General features: G+C 43.8%; 1 protein-coding gene across 1 annotated transcript in view; it reads right to left on the bottom strand.

Moving 5' to 3' along the window:
* The window catches only part of LOC109920827 (pleckstrin homology-like domain family B member 1), a 132,289-nt gene extending 119,184 nt beyond the window's left edge, over positions 1-13,105 (bottom strand). The window contains exon 1 of the mRNA XM_048615352.1: positions 12,545-13,105. Within this exon, the coding sequence (XP_048471309.1) occupies positions 12,545-12,634 (90 nt within the window). The 5' untranslated portion in view covers positions 12,635-13,105. The remainder of the gene's footprint in view (positions 1-12,544) is intronic.
* Between the last annotated feature and the right edge of the window lie 10,081 nt (positions 13,106-23,186).

Raw genomic sequence — 23,186 nt, 5'->3', positions numbered from 1 at the left:
ACCACATCGCTGTGGATCTGGAGTCACATGTAGGCCAGACCAGGTAAAGATGGCAGTTTCCTTCCCTAAAGGGCATTAGTGAATCAGATGGGTTTTTCTGACAGTCAACAATAGATTCATGGTTATCATTAGACTCACAATTCTAGATACTTATTGAATTCAAATTCCACTGTCTGCCATGGCAGGATTTAAACCCTGGTCCCCAGAACATTAGCTAAGTCTCTAGATTAACAGTCCAGCAATAATACGACTAGGCCATTGCCTCCAAATGCTTTGCAGAAAATGCAGAAGCGATTTACAAAAATGGAACCAGGAATGAGGAACTTTTGTGATGAGGATAGATTGCAAGAGTTGAGACTGTTCTCCTTGGAGAGAAGAAGGCTGAGAGAAGATTTGAAACAGGATTTTAAAATCATGAGCAGACTAGACAGAGGAGACAGGGAGAAGCTGTTTTCACTCATAAAATAAAAAGAGGTCATAGATTAAATGAGATCTGCAAATTAAGCAAGAGTGATGTGAGAAAAAAAGATTTCACATAGCAAGTAGTTAAGGTAAGAGAGTAATGCCTGGAAATGTTGTGGAGGTGGGTTCAACAGAGGGATTTAAGGTGGAAATGGGTGATTATTTAGATAGAAATGATATACAGGGATGTAGGGAAAAGTCAGGAGATTGGCACTAGGTAGTTGAACGAGTGCAGGCTTGATGGGCTGAATGTCCTCCTGCTTGGGTAACAATTTTGTGAATCAGAGGACACAAATTAAACAAAATTCCTAAAAGAACTGGAGAAGAAATTCCAAATATTTGTGAACACAAAGAGTTGTTGTAATCTGGAACGTGCTGCCTGAAAGGGTAAAGGTAGCAGATTCAGCAGGAACTTTCAAAAGTGGATTCCGAGAAATACTTGAAAAGGAGAAATCTACAGGGCAAGGTCATGGGGATTGGGACGAACTGAATAGTTCTTTTACCACACTCATGATAGGCTGAACGGTATCCTTCTCCACTGTTGCAGAATTTGGTCATGCTAACAAATAGATGTAACCCATTGCAAGACCAATGCACAGAACCTGAACTGACATCTCAGGGTAATGCTGAGAAGATGGTGGTGGCTTGATTTTTCTGGAATCCGGAGCCAAGCACATCCCAGCCCATCCAAGGCCAGTGAGAACTGATTATCCAGGCCACTGCCGTCTCTGGAATCTTGCTGCGTACCGAATAATTGCCTGTATGAAAGCAGCCAGTACAATTCATTGCTTTGAGATGTTACTGACATGCTACTACAGATGTTTTAAAAATCAGAGCGACAGCTAAATCACAAATGTAACCAACATCAAGCTCTGGTGTGTAAAATGTTAAACCTCTGACAAGCACATATTTGACAGCAGCTGGTGTGTTTGACAGATTCTGGAGGAGCTGGGTGTTAGTAATTCAGGTTGGCAATTTAACTGGCAATTTTCTGGCATTCCTTAAACCTTATTAAGTGAAAGAGTTCTTTCAGACTTTAGAGGAAATTGCTGTGATGTATATGTCAAATCTCCCGTGTGACGTTTACTGTATAAAAAGGGGTTTGTTTGCCTGGAAACAGCTCTGACTAATAGTTCTGGGTGTAGTCTACCCAAATCAGTCAGCTACAGACACACAGACACTCCTTTAGCTGAAGGCTCACTAACCAATTGTGGCGAGATTTCAGGGCAAAAACGTCTTTCTACCCCTAAAGAATTTCAATGGTTCAATATGGAAGGTGTAGTGGGACATTAATCTGTACAACGCATGGAGATCCCTGGTTCGATTGTCACATGGGATATGGGTTCGACTGCAAGGCGATCATATCTTGGTGATTCCAAATTGTTCTAGAAACTGGTGGCTTGCCAGACCCATTTCGGAGGGCAGTTAGGAGTCAAACTTATTGCTGTGGGTCTGGAGATACACGTGCTGAGTTAGTTGTGCTCAATGATAACAAACTGTAATGGCACAACTGGGTGCCATTTGTTCTGTGTATCACATACAGTGCAAAGAGAGACATTATGAGCAATGCTCCATTTCAGCAGATTGTCACTCAAGTTCCTTCTGTATTGTCTGGCTGCCGAGATTCTGTACACGCTCCAAGACTGTGTAACATCCTGTTGGATGGGAATGAGTGCAGAATTGGCCAGCCTCACAGATCTCCACCAACGTGCTCTGAAAGAAATGTTTCATCTGCTCATGTCTCTACACAACCAAAAACAAATGACAGAATTACAGAGAATCACAGATGCAGAAACAGGCCATTTGGCCCAACTGGTACATGGCCGTGTTAATACTGTATATGAGCCTCTACCCACCGACTTCACCTCAGCCTATCATCACAATCTCTGAATGCTTTCTCTCTTTTCTCCACCTTCCCAATAAAGAGGTTTCTCTACTCAGCTTAACAATTCACTGTGACCACATACTCACCACTCTCTCTAGGTAAAGAACTTGCCCCTGAATACCTGATTGGGTTTAATAAAAGTTTTGTTTTCACAGTATTCGATGGCAAGGCTGGGATTTGTAATTGATCCTTAATTGGTCTAGAAACCAGTGACTTACCAGAGGCATTTCAAGGGCAGTTAGGAGTTATCCACATTGCTGGAGGCCAGAGCAGGTAAGGATGGCAGATTTCCTACCCTAAAGGACATTAGTCAAACGGGTGGGTTTTCTGACAATCACCATCACTGACACCAGCTTTTAGTTCCAGATTTTTTATTAACTGAGTTCAAATTTCATCACCTGCCATGATAGGATTTGAACCCATGACCCAACAACATTAGTTTGGGCCTCTGGATTACTGGTAATCGGGTTCAGTTCCAGTGATATATTTATAATCCTTGGTTTTAGTCTTACAAAATATCTTCGTCATTTCTGCACTGTTAAACATCTTCTGAATTTTCAGAAGCTCACACCTCAATCTTCTCTTTTATAAGAAAAGCCCTGACTGTTCAATCTTCAAATTAGCACTGACTTGTTCAAGTTCCAAAGATGATTAATTGCAGAATAGAATTCTTGGTTATTTTGAAAGCTGGTAACCCGAAGTGAACTGCAGAGTGCGGTTTCTCTTAACAGTAACATTGATGGCATGCTGATACCTCGCTAAAAGTAAGTGACAGAATATCGCCCACACAAAGTGCAAAGATGTATTTTTATATTGCTATTTTTGTCACATACTGTGTATTAATAGACCTGTTCATTGTGCCTGTGGTCACTCTCTGTTCGATCTGCCATTGTCCTGAAAGCTTATCCCCTTCAAAGATTTATCCAGTTCATAGAATTTCTACAGTCCAGGTAGATTCTGTTTATGTGTTTGTGTTTCAGATTCTGTTTAGCCCATTGAGTCTGCCTCCAAAGAGCATCCCCCAACCCTATCTCTGTAACCCTGAATTTCCCATGGCCAATTGACCTAACCTGTACATCTTTGGACTGTGGGAGGAAACCGGACCACCTGAAGGAAACCCACGCAGACACAGGGAGAACATGCTAACTCCACACAGACAGCCACCCAAGGGTGGAATCGAACTCAGGTTGCTGGTGCTGTGAGGCAGCAATGCTAATCACTGAGCCACCATTCCACCCCCTTGTTCCCTTCTGAAGTTTCCCATTGAATCTGCTGTTACCACCCTTTCAGGGAGAACGTTCCAGGTCACAACAACTCATCGGGCCGAAGGCTATAGTCCCCTGCCAGGAGGTTTGTCGAACTGGGTGGGCCTGGTCAGTTTCCCAGGTGGCTTTCCCTCTTCCCTTGGCCCACACCATACCCCCTACACACCCCCCATAACCTGTCCACAGTTTTACGTGGGGTGAATGAGGCCTAAGGCAGCCTGCCCACACCTGACCTCCATTGTGGCCAATCGTTAGCCTCTAAAAACCACTCCATCTTGTGTTCGAAGGGGAGGGGTGAGCCTGGTGGGCTATCATCTGTGATTTTGGGTGGGAATGCAGAGGGCTGCCACCATGAAGGTCCTGTTTCCACATTGGGCATTGCCCACAAAGGTCTGGCCTTTGCAGTTGTCCACATCTCCCAGCCTCTCCTTCAAGACCCCATCCCCTCACCCCATCTCCCCTGTAGAACCGCTACATTTACTGAAGCAGGGGGCAGTCCATCTCCCGCAAGCTGTTTATTTTGTATTTCGTTGTTCAATACAAGCTCCAGTCTGATCTCCTCCATTCATAACAGAAGTCAAGTGAGGAAAACCCTGCCCTTTTTATTTTGTTTTAATAATCCACCACCAAATCACACACTTCAGTCCTTTAAAAGAAAAATTACAAACACTGCCCACTAGGGGCTGAGCTACAATAACAAAACCCAAACAAGAGGAAAATAAGGGAGGGAAATGATTTAAGATAGTGTCAGAGGGGGAGATAAACACTCCATAGCCTGCAGTGCCCATCTCTGGAAATCCAGTCCTTTTTTTTTAAATACAGAAGTGTTATCACACACAACCAGAAGACTATTTCCCCATCACCATACTACTCATGATATTTCCCATCTATTATAGAACAATAATTTTCCCCTACCCTTACAGCATGGAAGCAGACTATTAGGCCCATCAAGTCAACACCAACCCTCTGAAGACCACCGCATCCAGACCCACCCTTACCCTGCATTTCCCATGGCTAATCTATCTAATTGCTTATGGGGCATTTTAGCATGGCCAATCCACCTAACCTGCACATTTTGAAATGTGGGAGGAAACCCGACATAGACACAGGAAGAATGTGCAAACTCTACACAGACAGTAACTCAAGGCTGGAATCAAACCTGGAACCCTGGCTGTGTGAGGCAGCAGTGTTAACCACTGAGTTGCCCTATTTTACAATTAATCACATTAAGTTCATCGCAGACAGTCAAAGGTGAGGACAGTTAGAGAGACAGAAATTCAGGCCTTCTCTTCAAAAAAAATCTCAACCTGCTCAGAGATGTTATTATGTACCTCTGGCCTAGGAGAGTCTTGAACTTAGGAATCCTGGCCCAGAAGTAGAAACATTACCACTGCACTGCAAGAGACCTTCAACCCAGCTCTTAAGATATTTTCCTAATCAACTTGTTCAGAAATTTTATTACACATCTCTGGAGCAGGTGGGACTTGAACCCAGGTCTCCTGGCTCAGAGATAGGGACACTACTACTGCAACACAAGGTGCCTCTACTCAACCCAGCTCTTACTTCTCTTTCTTTTCCCCCTAGCCCTGAAATTATTGCTGGGCAGGGTGTATTCAATGCTTGTTGGACTGGGTTGGAGATGGTCATTACTTGTTACTTACTGGACCAAGCTTGCATATTAACCAGAACTTGCTACATGTAAGCTCAGAGTTTGACAAAAAGATTATTGATTCGAAATGTTAACTCTATTTCTGTTTTGACACATGTGCTTTCTTGCTTTCTAAATATTGCCAGCATTTAATTCACAGAACTTTATTGTATTTGGACCTACGATACTTAAAAATGATACCATTAGGTGTTTTGTACCTTTGTTCTAACCTGGTATCAATTCCAAGTGGATTAGCTGGCATTCTGACTCATGTAACCTGGGAAGTAAAGGATTTGCTGATTGTCCATATTTTCTGTTGGCTTCATGAATCTCTTCTGAAGGAAGGCGCTGTGTTCTGAACTTTCTTTACAATTCTGGCTGGCAAGAACTTTTTTAAAATCAACCTGTTCAGAAAAGTTATTATACACCTCTTGCCTCTGGGCCTCCTGGCTCAGAGGTAGGGACACTCCCATGGCACCACAAGAATCCAGAGATCCAGACCTTTTTATTTCTATTTCCAGAAAACTTATCGCACGTAACCAAACGGCTCTTTCATGCTGTGAGAATCACTGCATTGACTGGAATCCAGGATGAGATCCAGTGACAATCTGTAGTCCCAGTCCTGGTTACTGTAGCCTCTGGCGCTGGTGGGGTTACACATCTGCTGGGCAATCTGCTTGGCCAGAGCTTTCTGATGTGGGAGCTGTGCCCACATGTGTGGCACAGGCCCTGACTCTGACTGTGGACCATTATAATAGGGGGTGGGTTCCCTGTTGACTCTTTGTGTGGCATTATGAAACCCCACATCTGAAAAATCCAGCCTATTGTATAAAACATGGGGAGTAATAGCCTCACCTCAGTATCGGAAGGTCAGCGATTCAAGGTTCGCTCCAAAGATTTGAGACAAAATAAAACCATTTCAGTATAGTTAGATGAGCTTTATCACCACATCATTAAATTATCTCACTGTCCTTTTATACCGTCTTCCACTAACATTCATCACTACCAGCACCACATTTCTCTCAATGAGGTATTTGTAAATTCTCTCAATCAGTACTTCACCAGTTTTGCCATGACCTACGTACTTTGCCTGGGTACCAAGACATTGAAAGTTCTTGCATTTCTGAAGCACTTTTCACTAGTTGGCAGATACAAAGAACATGGGGATTCGGTATAAAGTAAAGAGTACTGGTCTAAAGGATGAACAGCATCAGAGAAGCCCTACTGTACGTGTGCATAAGTCATTAAAGGTAGCAAGCTAGGCAGAGAGAGCTGTTAATAACACACATAGTATTCTAGGCTCCATTATTAGGGACATAGAACATAAAAACATAAGGAACTAGGAGCAGGAGTAGACCATTAAGTCCCTTGAGCCTGCTCCCCCATTTAATACAATCATGGCTGATCCAGGCACTTTCCTCACTAGCTCCCCAAAACTCTTCAACCCCTTGCTAAGTAAAAGCCTGTCCATCTCCTCCTTAAATTTATCTAATGTCTCAGCATACATCACACTCTGGGGAGTGAATTCCATAGATTCACGACCCTTTGAGAGAAGTACTTCCTCCTCATCCGTGTTTTAAATCTGCTACTCCTTATCCTAAAACTATGACCCTTCATTCTAGATTGCCCCACAAGGGGAAACACCCTCTCTACATCCACTGTGTGAATCCCCTTTAACAGCTTATATACCTCAATTGGATCATGTCTCATCTAGAGTACAAGAGCAGGGAGGTTATGGTGCATCTATAAAAGCGGGAGTACTATATACAGTTCTCAGATTCTGCAATGTGAATGCTTTGCACAGAGTACAGAAAAGGCTTATGAGAATTATTCCTGGAATGAGAAATGTCAGTTATGTAGAAAGATTGAAAAATTTGCGACTGTTTTCCATGGAGGGTAGATGGTTAAAAAGAGATCTCGTAGCAACATTGAAAATCATGTTGGGTCTAGATAGGGTGAATGTGGTAAAAATGTTCCCATTTGTAAATGGATTGCAAACCAGAGGGCACAGTATCCAAGTGTTTTGCGAAAAAGCAAATGTGAGGCGGGAAAAAGTCTTTTTCACACAATGAGTGGGAAGGGTCTTAAATGCACATCCTGGAGATATGGTGGAGGCAGGATCAATTGAGGCACTGAAGAGGGGCATTGGTTGATTATTTAAATAGAAACAATGAGAAGGTCTATGAAGGAAAGGTAGGAGATTGTATTATATTAAATGCTAAAACAGCCAGTATAGACATGATGGGTTGAATGGCCTCCTTCTGCAACAGAGGCTGAGCAATCCAGACATCTATATTGAGATAGGACTTTAAGATCTGGACATTTTTCTTTCCTTTTAGCTCTGCTTATTTTATTTCTTCTGTTGTCTTTTTTTAAATTCTCAACTTTGAAATCAAGATGGCATCAGAGATTGGTGACTTTGTACACTTTTTACTGTACTCATGTATGCCTACACTTGAGTACAATCTATTTCTAATTCTAATAGCAATTGTATGATTTCGCAAACAAGAACAGAAATTGCTGGAAAGGCTCAGCAGGTCTGGCAGCATAGAGTTAGAGAGACATAGAGATGTACAGCACAGAAACAGACCCTTCAGTCCAACTCGTCCATGCCGACTAGATATCCTAAATTAATCTACTCCCATTTGCCAGCATTTGGCCCACATCCCTCTAAACCCTTCCTATTCGTATACCCATCCAGATGCTTTTTAAATATTGTAATTGTATCAGCCTTCACCACTTCCACTGGAAGCTCATTCCATGCACGCACCACCCTCTGTGTGAAAAAGTTGCCCCTTAGGTCCCTTTTAAATCTTTCCCCTCACCCCTTAAACCTATGCCCTCTAGTTTTGGACTCCTCCACCCAGAAAAAGGCCTTGTCCGTTTACTACATCCATGCCCCTCATGATTTTATAAACCTCTATAAGGTCACCCCTCCAATGCTTTTCTGAACCCTTTCAAGTTTAAAAACATCTTTCCTGTTGCAAAGAGACCAGATTGAACGCAGTATTCCAAAAGTGGCCTAAGCAGAGTTAACGTTTTGGGTCCAGTGACTCTTCTTCAGAACTGAAGTTCTGAACTCCAGGTTCATCTCACTCACTCTGAGGTGAGAGTGACAGCTGTTGACATCAAGGCTGCATTTGAACAAGTGTAGCATCAAGGACGCCTAGCAAAACTAGAATCAATGGGTATCGGGGGCAAACTCTCCACCAGTTGGAGTCATACCTGGCACAAAGGAAGATGATCTCTGCAGAAGTTCCTCAGGATAATGTGCTTTGCCCAACCATCTTCAGCTACTTCATCAATGACTCTCCCTCCTTCATAAGGTCAGAAGAGGGGATGTTCGCTGTTGATTACACATTTTCAGCACCGTTCACAACTCCTCAGATACTGAAGCAGTTCATGTTCAAATGCAACAAGATCTGGACAATATCCAGGCTTCTAATGACAAAGTGACAGGTAACATTTGTGACACACAAATGTTAGGTAATGATGATCTCCAATAAGAGACAATGTAACTACTGCCCCTTGACATTCAATGGGGATATCAGCACTGAATCTCCCACTATCAACATCCTTGGGGTTAAAGTTTTTAAGAACCTCATCCTTGGGGTTACCGTTGACCAGAAACTCAATTGGACTGATAGCATAAACACAGTAGCTACAAGAGCAGGTCAGAGTTTATGAACACTGAGGCAAGTAACTCACCTCCTGAGTCCCCAAAACTTGTCCACTAACTTCAAGGCACAGGTCAGGAGTGTGATGGAATACTCCCTACTTGCCTGGATGAGTGCAGCCGCAATGACACTCAAGAAGTTTGATACCATCCACGACAAAGCAGCCTGCTTGTTTGGCACCACATCCACAAACATTCACTCCCTCCGCCACAGACGCTCAGTAGCAGCAGTGTGTACTATCTACAAGATACACTGCAGATAGTCCACAAAGATCCTTCGACAGTGTCTTCCAAAACCCACCACAACTTCCATCTAGAAGGACAAGGCCAGCAAATATGTGGGAACACCACCACCTGCAAGATCCCCACTAAGCCACTCACCATCCTGACTTGGAAATATATTGCCATTCATTCACTGTCTCTGGGTCAAAATCCTGGAATTTCCTCCTTAAGGGAATATTGTGAGTCAACCCACAGCAAGTGGACTGCAGCGATTCAAGAAGGCAGCTCACCCCCACCTTTTCAAGGGCAACGAGGGACAAGTAATAAATGCTGGTTCAGCCAGCGATATCCATGTCCCACAATTGAATTTAAAAACATTTCCAGCAACTGCAGTTCTTTGATTTTTTTTTGAGATGATGTCCCAAAACACTTTCCAACCAAAGACAGACTATTGATAATGTGTTCTTCACAATTATAATGTAAAGAAACACAACATCCAATTTCTGCAAACCAAGCTCCCACAAACAGGATTGAGACTGAGCTGATAATCTTTTCTGGTGTTGTTAGTTGAGAAACATCTACAGAAAGAAGTCTTTCTATTGAAGGGACAGGAGAGAGAAAACAGTGAGTTTAGGGAAAGAATTCTCAGGGACTGGGTGGGAGGTTCTGGAGGTGAGTTGCAAAAGAGGGCAGTCAGGAAAATGATGATAGATGCTGGGAGGAAGTTCTCAACACATAGAGAGGTCACTTGCAGGAATTTTTAATCACCTTTAGCACAATTCTACATACACTGAGCCTGAAATGCTGCTGCTTGCTAAAGAATGGAATTCTCCACATTTATCACAAGTTCTACCAAAGACTAAGAGCCAATTATTGGCCCTCACTGCTTAAGATTCATTCAATTCCCCAATGGAATCTGTGGCATGTTGATTTCACATGTAGATCTAATGCTAACCCCTCAAAATGTTTCATTTCTGCGGGTAGTTTATTACACAAATATTTACACTGGACAATCCTTTGCTCTAGTGCTAGACAAATATCGTTGTGGAAATAACGTCAAGAAGCCCATCATTAAGTTTGCGGCTGGGACACAGGGACTGACAAATCCTTCAGGCTGAAGCAGCTGTATAAACCCAGCTTGTAGCTTAAGATGACCTCTAATTCAAAGCTTCAATTGAATTCAGGGTGGGTTGGGTGTAGGGGAGAGAATGCAGTATCTGACTCCCATGTGAGGTCATTGCAGCTGTTCAAATGCAGAGGTCGGAAGATTACTGAGATCGAGAAGACTTGATCACTTTGTGACGGTAAGCTGGTAGGTGGGGTCTGTTTACCGCTGGGATATTAATACCACCTGAGAGCTTCACACTCTCACTATCTTGGTGATAATCTAATGAAACACATATGACTAACATACATTCAGTCATGGAAGATGTGAAAGGGAATTTCCCCTTCTTGTGATGACAGAAGATATTTAACTTTCATTTTGCAGAGGGAAGGCAGCACAATTTTTGCCATCATAAAATGACATTGGGCCTTTGAGGGAGTTTGAGTCAGAAAGTTCACGTCCCACTCCCCAGACTCGAACAGAAAATCCAAGCTGGTTCCCAGTGGAATCATGGGAATGCCGCACTGTCAGAGGGTCAGTGCTGAGGGAGCGCCGCACTGTCAGAGGGTCAGCGCTGAGGGAGCGTCGCACTGTCGGAGGGTCAGTGCTGAGGGAGTGCCGCACTGTCGGAGGGTCAGTGCTGAGGGAGTGCCGCACTGTTGGGGGTCAGTGCTGAGGGAGTGCCGCGCTGTTGGGGGTCAGTGCTGATGGTGCGCCGCACTGTCGGAGGGTCAGTGCTGAGGGTGTGGGCACTGTCGGAGGGTCAGTGCTGAGGGAGTGCTGCACTGTTGGGGGTCAGTGCTGAGGGAGTGCCGCGCTGTTGGGGGTCAGTGCTGATGGTGCGCCGCACTGTTGGGGGTCAGTGCTGAGGGTGTGGGCACTGTCGGAGGGTCAGTGCTGAGGGAGCGTCGCACTGTCGGAGGGTCAGTGCTGAGGGAGCGTCGCACTGTCAGAGGGTCAGTGCTGAGGGAGTGGTGCACTGTCGGAGGGTCAGTGCTGAGGGAGTGCCGCACTGTTGGGGGTCAGTGCTGATGGTGCGCCGCACTGTCGGAGGGTCAGCGCTGAGGGAGTGCCGCACTGTCGGAGGGTCAGCGCTGAGGGAGTGCCGCACTGTTGGGGGTCAGTGCTGATGGTGCGCCACACTGTCAGCAGTGTTTTTAAACCAAGGCTCTGTCTGCTCCCTCAGCTGGAAGTGCAATATCTAATGGCACTACTCTGATGAACAGCATGGGTATTTACTCCAGCGGCCTGATCAAGACTTGCCCCTCAAACAACCTGACTAAAAACAGATTATCTGATTGCCCCCTTAGTGCGGTTTGTTGGATCTTGCTGTACACAGGCCCTGTGTTTCAAACATGATATTGCACAGCTTTTGTTGAAGGAGATGGCCTATTGGTGTTGGACTCGCCAGGGGCATCCACATTGTGTAAATAATAGAAAAAGGACCACACTTCTAAAGCATTTTGTTGGCTTTAAAACACATGGAATACCCTGGTGTTCTGAAATTCTGATTTGATGTGCACAGCAAAGACTCAGAAAGCTGAAACTGAATGATTTTCCCACAGAACAAAAGTATTAGTCAACTAAAAGTAAAAGTGACGTTTGACCACAACACTCCCATAAAGTGGCACCTTGGTAAAAGTTTGCAACCTCCTGAGCCAATCACAATTAAGGTTCGTGTTGCGTCAATCACAGGGAATCACCTTGGAATTAAAATGGTGCTTTTGACAGGGCGAAATATTCTAGAGAGAGTCAGCAAGCACCGGGACAATGCAGGAATGTGACCCAACATGAGTCAGAATATGGGCAGGCGGAATTGTGAATGAATCTGAGGTCACTGAGAGGGGAGAATGTCAGCCAGGCTGGGAGGTCAATGTCAAGACCAGATGTAACAAAGGCATGGGGGCTGTGACAGGACTGGACTGCAAACCCTTGGTAAGACCATCGCACATGTGCAACATGTAAGATGATACTCTAAATCCAGCACCTGCAAATGGGCCCATGCCTATTGTGTCCCCTCTTCTATTACTCCCCTATCCTACTCCCAGCAATTCTAAAAGGTAAGCTCCTTCTTTTATTTAACAATATTGAAATATGATAGAATCATATAACGCTACAGCATTAACCCCAGGCTTGCTCTTTTGCAGAGTTACTCAAATAAAGCTAATCCTACACAGTATATTTTTTTCCAGAAAAAACATCTGCCCTAAGATACACCTTTGAAATATTTCCATCATCTTGGCTTCCAATCTGTTTTGTTTAGCCATACCATTGTACTTACTTTGGTAATAACGTGTAGACTGGTGTTTGGCAATAAGCTGGTGATTACTTTCACAGGGAAATCTGCTTGAATATGTTTTCTCTTCTCCATCTCATAGTCCCACCGCGTGCACTGGGGGCCAGAGTCCCGTTAACGTGCAGTGGCGGGGGGGTGCTGGTCATTCACCTCCTGCTAGTGCCAAGGCAACCGGGCACAGTTGAGCACTCCTATCTCCGACTCTGCCAGCTCCTTGTTCCAGTGTTAGCCCCAGCAGTTTGATACACCAATTCAGCCGATGTCTGTGTTGAAATGCCTTGACTCCTTCCCAATTGCACAATCTAGTTCAGAGAGTGAAGCTGGGTGACTGAAAACAGTCACTGGTTCCTGGAGTTGCTGCCTTTGGGAATTAACAACAGACTTAGAATTTCACTTCCCAGTCTCTTCCGCTGCCATCTCTCACCGCTGCACTATACCTCACACTGAGGAAGTCTGTTTCATCGTCGAAGTCACAACAGAACCAGCCTCGACTCTTTAACATGACTGGAGCCCAGAAGTGAATAATTCTCTCTCTCCCTGTCTCTCTCTCCCCACCCTCTGCCGTGTTGAAGAGAATATTCGCAGAGCAGGAGACAGGAACAGGACACAGTGGGTGGACAAAGAGTTGGAGAGAAACTCGGCAGAGCTGGAAATGCAAACTGTTAACTCCTTTCAGCCCATTCTGGAACTGAATATTCTCCTACAAACTGAACTAAGACAAGTATTGTATTTTATCAACTACAACACTCCCTCCCGCATAATAACCCCCACAAGTCACATTCAGATTCTTTGTTCAGTTTGCCCTCAGAGTTGATGGGAGTAGTGATGGAGTTGAAGGACAATGTGTACAGAAGTAAAGTTGCCATAGTCCCAGAGGACCACTCCTTCATTAAAGACAGGGACAACTGGTGATAGTTTAACGCCTCAGATAAGGGGAAAGGTTGAGACCGAGTGTCCTTCAGGATATCCTCAGTTCCTGTGAGAATTGAACCGACACTGTTGGTGCCCCTGTGTATTACAAACCAGCCTTCCAGCCAGACTAACCCTCACAGCCAGCAATAAGGTCTGATGAAGCCCTCAGAGTTTCTTTATAATTCATTCCTTCATTGGACGTGGACATTATTGGCTGTGCCATAATTTATTGCCTAACCCTAATTGACCAGAGAGCCTACACTTGACTCCAGACCCACAGCAATTTGGTTGGCTTGTAACTGCTTTCCAGGCCATGAACTTATCTAAACATCTTTTTAACATTGTAACTAGCGGCATCCACCACTTAGAAGTTCCGGCAGGAATGTGAGTTTTAAGCTGCTACTTAAAGGAAAGAGAGAGATGTAGAGAGGCCAGAGTTTAGGGCTCAGGAAGTTAAAGACATTGCCATTAGTGGTAGAATGATTAAAACCTGGGTGTTTAAGAGGCTTGAATTACAGGAACTCAGATAAATTGTCAAAGGTGCAGGAAAAGTTAATCTGGATCATGACTATAAATGAAAGTGAGCAGCGAGTATCTGACTAGAGGTGATTTGTGTTAGGACATATATCAGAACACTCTTCACAGAATGTGTACAACCAATTCTAAATAAACCCACTGAGACAAAACAGCAGAAGCCATTTAAAGCATCAACTAGCTGCAACGGCATTGGATATCAGGAGTGACAGCTCTTACTGGGTGAATTATGATAGCTTCCTTTTTTTAAAACTCTCTCTTGTGATGTGGGTATCACCTGCAAGGCCAGCATTTGTTATGCTAATTTTAACGTCTTTTTAGGCCATTTCGAGGGTGGTTAAGAGTCAACCGCATTGCCGTGAGTGTGGAGTCGCATATAGGCCTGACCAGATTTGATTGGCTTTTTAGGCCATTTCAAGGGAAGTTAAGAGTTAACCACATCGCAGTGGGTCTGGAGTCACATGTAGGCCAAACCACATAAGGCTGGCAGATCTCCTTTCCTAAACAGCCTTAGTGAACTGGATGGGGTTTCACAACAATCGATGATACTTACTATGGTAACCATCGCTACAACTACTGTTACATTTCAAATTTCTCACATGGAATTGAAATCTCACCAGCTGACAGGTTGGGATTTTAATCCATATCCCCAGAGCATTAGCCTGTCCCTCTGGGTCACTAGTCTAGTAACACTGCCATCTCCCTGTCCCATTACTCCTCATCTCCTTGCAATAAGTCATGTGTGTCTGTAGACCTCAAACTAAAAATCCTAGTGTTATCCTCAGCAGAGATAAACTGTAGTTAGTTACTGAAACTGGTTGCAAAGAGTACCTTCCAGAAAATTCTTCATCTCCCATTCAGAGACTTAGAAAGAAATGAGTTACGGTCAGTGTACAAAGGACAACCTTCAAAGCTGGAATCTGTTCTGTAGAAGGGGCATTGGACTCAAAATATTATCTCTGCTTTCTCTCTGCCAGACCTGCTGAGTTTCTCCAGCAATTTCTGTTTCCTTATTTTTAGCAAAGGGAATGGAGAAACAGGGAGTACCTTCTCAGCCTTGTATAGTTCATAGTCAAACCAGTGTTAGATACACCAAAGATTCTTGACTTCATTGATCCAATATCACTGGAAACAGGTACAGTTATAAGGTTTAAAAGGCATGTGGACATGCATAGGAAAGGTTTAGAGGGATGTGGACCAAATGCAGGCAAATGGGACTCATTTCATTTGGGAAATTTGCTTTGCATGGACAAGTTGCAGAGAAAAGTCTGTTTCTGTGTTTAGGTCTCTATAATACACAAGAATAGTGAAATTTTATACCTCAAGGCGCTATCATTTCCATCTTCTGCCATGTACCATCAAGTCAATTTAATAATCACTAGGAAGGAAAGGAGTTCATCATTTGTAAAAATGAATCAAGATTTTACTCGGCTACTTATCAAAGAATGTTACCTGTTCAGTGATTGGCAGGCTCTTATCCAATCTCGAGGTTCTGCTCATGACCAGAGGATCCAAGGAACTCATTTGATTTCTCGAATTGAATCATTGCTGTGGAAAGCTATCCAATGTCCCCTCTCTATTGATCTCCTGTCTCACAGAATTGTTAAGGTGCAGAAGGAAAATATTCAGCACATTGTGTCTGCCCGGCCTCTCTGAGCAAGACATCTCAACAGCTTATTATTAATTCTAACCCAATTTCAATTTGGTCATTTAATAGTGAGGACATTTTTAATGTTTGAATGCTAATCATTCAACAAATACTAAACACAAATCTTCAAATACTACCAATCTCCGATTTAAAGCTGTATTTGGGCCTGATTTTAACTCATTGAGAATTGAAAAACCCAATTGCACAGAGTTAAGGTCAGGCCTGTAGAAGCAGGTGGAGGCCATGCAGCTTCAACATCTCATTGTTAACCTATCCCTTAACTCTTCTTACCGGCCTTTAGCTTCATATCCTTCGATAGTGTTAAAAATCCATTAATCAGATCATGGAATCATAGAATGAGCCAGTACAGAAGAGGCTATTCAGCCTATCATGCCAGCTCATACCCCACTGCTCTTTTGCTCTATTCCTGCAATTTTCTTTTTTCTCTTTTGCTCTATTCCTGCAATTTTCTTTTTTCCTTCAAGTTAGATCCAGTCCTCATTGCCTATGGAGGTGGAGACATTCTGATATTTCAAAAGGAAGATGGATGCGTACTTGTGGGAAATAAACACAGTTGCTGTAGCAATAGGTTGAGGAAAAGGGATTGAATGCATTGTTCCATGGAGAACCAGTTTGATGGACTGAATGGCCTGCATCTGTGCCTTCAGTGACTCCATGCCTGAAAGCAGAATTCACTTGAACTCCTCTTTGTGGTGTGTAGCCTGCTTGTGGCTCGGTGCCGTAATGGCACATTTTAGAGCGACTATTTCCTTCCCACGGTCTGCCTGTCCCCAGTGTGACAAGTCCCAGGTGGAGGGGCTGAATGGCCTCCTCCTATTCCTAAGTTTCAAGAATGCTCCCGATAACTTCTCTTTCCAACTAAACCGCACTAATGTTATACAAGTAGTTAAAATGACACAACCATCTCCTTCTGGAAAGTAGCCACTCAAATACAAAGGCTCAATGGAAAGCAACCACTACAGAGAATTCCACTGTTGGGAAGAGCCAAGTGTAATTCCACAGCTGGCCTGGACGCCTTCTAAAATATTCAGAAATATTTCCGCCCCCACTTTTCTCCCTCAGCTTTTCCTGGAGGCTGGCTCCATGGAGTAAAGACTCCCTCACCCTGGTTCCTGTGCCCAAATTCCAGTGCAAGTGAGCATAGATGACATGTCCCAGTTGTCTCTCAGGAGGGGCACCACATTTTGCCCTCATCCTGGGTCACCGGGCCTGGCATGGCCAGAGAAGCCAACATGCTGTGACTCTGCCTGCATAAAGCTGAGGTCATTACCCTTATCCTGTGGGCATTGTCAGGGTAACCTGGCAATTGAACCTGGGGCTGTGTAGGAAAGGGTTTTGGGAAACTCATTGTGAGACTCGGAACAATTTCTCCTGGGTTCCCTTGGGCTGCTTGGGGAGTGGAGGTGTGGTGGGGGGGTGGGGGTTGGGCTGTTGCATGGTGTAAAAATGATAATCATAGAATCCGTACAGTATGGAAGTAGGCCATGTGGCCCATCGAATCCACACTGACCCTCCGAAGAGTATCCCACCCAGACCTGCTCCCCTACCATATCCCTGTAACCCTGCATTTCCCATAGCTAATCCGTCTAACCTACACATCCCTGGACACTTTGGGGGAATTTAGTGTGGTTAATCCACCTAACCGGCACATCTTTGGACTGTGGGAGAAAACCGGAGCGCCCAGAGGAAACCTACCCAGACACAGGAAGAATGTGCAAACTCTATACAGACAGTCACCTGAGGCTGGAATTGAACCTGGGTCCCTGGCACTGTGAGACAACAGCGTCAATCATTGAGCTACCGCGCTGCCCCAAAATTAAGGAAAATTGACAACACAGATGAGAAATGGTTGGAAGAGTTAAATTCAACACTGAAGTCTTTTCCTATTTTTAGGTGTGAGGTCAGAGAGGAGGCTCATGACTCAGTCTCAGGTCTCTCAGACTCAGGCTGTGAATCAGCTTTATCATGAAGGTATGCTTCATGTAGTTGCCTCCAAGCCAATCATAATCATCAAACTAAAAGCGGACACTTGGAGTTAGATTGAAAAGATATTACTGAGATGTAGACACTCCCATGTGAAAGACCAATATTCCAGCCCATTTGTGAAAGGAAAGTATTTCCAATTTTATGACAGCTTCTACAAATGTAGGACACCCCTAAGCTGTGTGTCAATGGATAGCACTCTCACCTTGGAGTCATAAGGTTCCAGACTCTCTCCCATACTTCGGGAGGGTAAAATACAGTCTAGACTGACACTTCAGTGTAATACTGAGGGAGTGCTGTGCTGTCGGAGGTGCTGTGTTTCAAATGAAGAATGGAACTTAAGCCCTGCGTCCTTTTTCGGGTAAATGGTTAAAAAAAAACACATTGCAAAATTTGAAACAAGAGCAGGAGAGCGTTCCCTGTTATCCTGGGCAATATTTGTCTCTTAATCATTCACAAAAACTGATTATCTGATAATGATCTGTTGTTGGGAGCTTGCTATGCACTGATAAATTGCCAGATTTCCTACATTAAAACAGTGATTATACTTACAAAGATCATACTTGTAAAATGTTTTGAGCTATCCAATGGTCATGAAAAGCTCTATATAAATTGGTGTGGCATGGTGGCTCAGTGGTTAGCACTGCTACCTCACAGCACCAGGGACCTGGGTTCAATTTCACCCTCAGGTAACTGTCTGTGTGGAATTTGTAGATTCTCCCCGTGTCTGCATGGGTTTCCTCTGGGTGCTCCAGTTTCCTCCCACAGTCCAAACCTGTGCTGGTTAGGTGGATTGGCCATGCTAGATTGCCCATAGCATCCAGGGATGTACAGGCTAGGTGGATTAGCCATGGAAAATACAGGGATGGGGATGGGGATGGGTTTGGGTGCAATGCTTTTTAGAGGGTTGGAGTGGACTTGATGGGCCAAATGGCCTGTTTCCACTCTGTAGGGATTCTATGATTCTAAATACAAGTCTTCCTTTTCTTGGCACTCATTAAATTATTTCTAAAGTGCAGTCACTGTTGCATTGTAGAAAATAAAGCAGTTAATGTGCACACTATAAGGTACCACAAACAGTTCATGACCACCCAATCTGTTTTAATGATCTCCACTGAGCAGTAAATATCAACCAGGACATTGAGATAATTTTGCTGCTCTTTGAATACAGTCACAGAATCAGTTAAGGTTCAGGAGACTATTCAGCCCATCAGATCCATGCCAGCTCACTGCAGACCAATCCAGTCAGTGCCATGCAGTATTTTAATTCCATCAAATTGAAACTTGCTTTATCATTTCATCCCAAAGGCATAGCTCTCAAAGTTGTCTTGAATCTTGAGTCTTGAGATTCCAAGTGACAATTCTCATTAAGCCCAGAGGGAGTGACTTTGATGTCTCTGTCAGCATTCATTTATATCAGGTTGGTCATTGATATCATCACGTGACATGACAAAGATGGTATGCAATGATGTGGCTCTTAAACAAAAAAAACAACATTCTTAAACCTTCTCTTGCAAACAAACAATGCTGTTTTAAAGCAAAAATGCAACTAAACCTCACGGTGAGGGAGTTCATTTGGTGTTTCAGTTTATGGAATGTGCTGACTGAAATGGCAATAAATCAGATGTACTAGAAATTTGCAAAAGGGATTTGGATAACTATTTGGATAAAATAATTGCAGAGCTCTAGAGAAAGAACAGGTGGATAGGCAGAATTGGATATCTCTTCCAAAGGGCCAGTATAATGTGATGAATAGTCTCATTTCTGCACAGTAAGATTGAATGATGATTGATTGCAGCCATCTATGTGTTAGTTCACATTGCTCCTAGCCGAGCAACATCTTCAGTTTAAAGTTCTTGTTGTTGTTTATCAATCTGTCCATCAGCTTGCCCCATCTCCAGTGCCAGAACTCTCTGCAGTATGCATGATGTGGAGGTGCCGGTGTTGGACTGGGGTGGACAAAGTCAGAAGTCACATGACACCAGGCTGTAGTCCAACAGGTTTATTTGAAATCACAAGTTTTTGCTCCTGATTTCTGACTCTTCAGTATCTACACTGCTCTAATTCTGGCCCCATGAGCACCCCCGATTTTAATCTCTCCACTTGGCAGTACCTTTAGGTACCTGGACCCGAAGATCTGGAATTCCCTCCCTACACCTCGCCACCTCTCACTTTCCTCCTTTAATTTACCTTCAAACCAATCAATCTGACCAGAGTAATTTCTCTTTATGTGGCTCAGCATTTTGTAACATTGCTGTAAAGCACCTTGGGACGTTTCATTACATTAAAGGTGCTAAAAAAAAATTGAGGTTGCTGTATCTCTGGCATACAGTAATCTCTTGGAAACAATAGTTTGACCTTACGGCTACATCTGGAAATGTAGCAAAAAGCACTGAGACACCATTATTCACCAGTCTCTGGTGAAGAAAGTCTGACATAAACAATATCACATAAAGGAAATCAAACTTACACGAGACACAATAACTACTTAAATGAACGGATGTAAGTTCACAAGCTGCTTAAAATAAGGTTCAAACTTTATCACGAAGACAAATATATTCTGGGTTTTTAACAATCTGCACTTGAAGACAGCGGTTAAGCTCCTTTTGAATGTGAGAGAAATAATTCTGTGGACATTAGGGTAACATTTGACTCTAAGTAAATAGGAAAAAATGATCATCATTACCACTTGGTCCAATCCAATCAAAATGATGGCCAACCTTAGTAAATTCATAACACAATACACTGGGAAGTCCAAAAGGCAGGAAAGGAAAAAATATCACAAAGAGTTTTCCGATGAAAACAATACCCTTCAAAACATAGAAGGTATTTGCACCTGGAGGGACAGAAATGGAAATGCTTCTTGATATCCCTGGTTCCTCTCAATGGGGCCGTAGTCAATGCACTGGTCCATGTTGTACTGAGCCACAGAGGCCAAAATGATTTATTACATGGACCATGCTCCATGATACGTAACATGCAGACCATCAGACTCAGTGACAGAGAAAATCATTTGGGCTCTGTGCAGGCTTTCTCACTAAATGACCCTCTATTAGAAAGCCTCTATAACCAGTTTGGGCAGGGTTGGAGTTTCAGATGAGGTCTCCCGTAGTTGCATGGCCCATGTGAAAACTCTTGGATGAGGAATGATTGCCTGCGTGTCGCAGTGGAAGATGAACATTGTCCATCAGACAGTCAGGGCTGGGATTTTGTGGGGAAGGCAGGAATTGGAAAGTGGGTTCATTTCTGAGTTTCAGACACCTCCCCCACCCCCCCATTGATATGCTGATGGAAATGAGCTGGCAGTTAGGTCAGGATGGGTTTGCTGACCAATCAGTGTCCTGGGCAGGGAGTGTGCAGGAACGGTGTGGGGGTGGCTGGGAGCTGCTTTGGGGAGTGGTCACTGAAAAAGTCACATTTTGTCATCAAGGTGTCTGTCTTTTGGACTATACCTTTTAAATTTGTAAAGGAATTGGAATGTGCAGACTTTACTTTTCAGAGGCAGGGAAAGCCTTCGAACCCGTGATAGTATGGGACTTTTCTTTAATTACTCACAGGATGTGGGCATTCCTGACTGGGCCAGCATTTATTGCCTGTCCCTTTCTGCCCTTGAGAACATGGTGGAGGTGAGCTGCCTTCTTGAACCGCTGCAGTCCCTGTGCTGTAGGTATATCCACAATGCCCTTAGGGAGGGAATTCCAGGATTTTGACCCAGCAACAGTGAAGGAATCATGATATATTTCCAAGTCAGGATGGTGAGTGGCTTGGAGGGGTACCTGTAGGGGGTAGTGTTCCCATGTTTCTGCTGCCCTTGTCCTTCTAGGTGGAAGTGATCATGGGTTTGGAAGGTGCTGTCTAAGGATTGTTGGTGAATTTCTGAATTGCATCTTGCAGACATTACTGCTACTGAGTGGCGATGGTAGAGGAAGTGGATCTTATGGATGTGTGCCAATCAAATGGGCTGGAATGTGTTAAGCTTCTTGAGTGTTGTCAGAGCTGGACTTAACCAAGGACTCGAGAAATAGTTAAAGCTCTTAGACTTCACAAAGACAACATCTGCTCCACTTAAAGCTTCATTGTTACTCCTAGATTGATGTTCTTTGTACCCGACCTGCACAGGGTCACAATTTCATAACAAAGGAAAGTGTCTTAATGGGCTCTGGGTACCAACCATTAATGGCTTGTGGTGGGGATAGTTCACTATCACCTCTCCTCCTTTCTTTGCTGAGTCTAATGGCCTGTCCGAATATTAACGCTGGAGGAATGACCACATAAGAATCTTAACAAGAAGCACTTGCCTCACATAACAAGGGAAAGTTCATTTCCTGATAGCAATAGGTACAACTAACATGAAGTAACGAGGCATAAATACAATTATATCATTCAGATACAACTGCTCAGCATTTCCATCAACTCCCCAATATTTCAAAACTCTATAATCATCTTTCTCAGATCATAGAATCCCTACAGTATGGGAGCAGGCCATTCGCCCCATCGAGTCCACACCACCCCTCCAAAGAGCATCCCACCCACACTCCTACCCTATCCCTGTAACACTACATTTTCCCACAGCTAACCCACCTAGCCACACATCCCTGAATGCTACGGGCAATTTAGCATGACCAATCCACCTAGCCTGCACATCTTTGGACTGTGGGAGGAAACCAGACCACCCAGAGGAAACCCATTCAGACACAGGGAGAATGTGCAAACTCCACACAGACAGTCACCCAAGGGTGGAATCGAACCCAGGTTGCTAGCACTGTAAGACAGCAGTGCTAACCACTGAGCCACCATGTCACCCTCATTCAATACTTTCAGTGATGTAGCCTCCACAACTCTCTGGGGTAGAGAATTCCAGACAGTCACTCCCCTCTGGGAGAAGAAATTCCTTCACATCTCAGTCTGAAATGAGTGTCCCCTTATTCTGTGATTATGTACCGTAGCTGAAGATTTCCCACTCGTAGAAACATCTTCTCACCATCTGCCCTGTCAAAACCCCTCAGCATTTATATGTTTCAATAAGGTCTAAACACTAATAAATAAAGGACTAACCTGTTTAGCCATTTTTGATAAATTATCTCCTTCATCCCAGAAATCAGTCTAGAATTGCCTCCATTGCCAATATGTCCTTTCTTAAACATGGGGACCAAAACAGAGTACTCTAGGTACAGTGTCGCCAACACCCTGTACAGTTGTAATAAGACTTCCCTACTTTTATGTTCCAACCCCTTAGCAATAAAGGCCAAAATTCCATTTATCTTCTTAATTACTTGCTGAGCCTGCATGCTAACCTGTTGTGTTTCATGTACAAGAACTCCCAGATCCTTCTGCACTGCGCCTTTTGTGGAGTCTCCCTTCATTTAAATAATAGTTTGCCTTTTGATTCTTCCTACCAAAGTGCATGACCTCATTTCCTACATTAAACTCCAGTCACTCAATCTACCTATATCGTCTTCCAGATTCCTTATGTCCTCATTACAGTGTCTCCTCCCACCTTTTTGTATTGTCAGCAAGTGTGGATACATT

Source organism: Rhincodon typus, chromosome 32 (genome assembly GCF_021869965.1).
Source record: "Rhincodon typus isolate 14 chromosome 32, sRhiTyp1.1, whole genome shotgun sequence".
Classification (NCBI taxonomy): Eukaryota; Metazoa; Chordata; class Chondrichthyes; order Orectolobiformes; family Rhincodontidae; genus Rhincodon; species Rhincodon typus.
The sequence above is the reverse complement of the archived record's forward strand: the minus strand, read 5'-3'. Positions and strand labels throughout refer to the sequence as shown.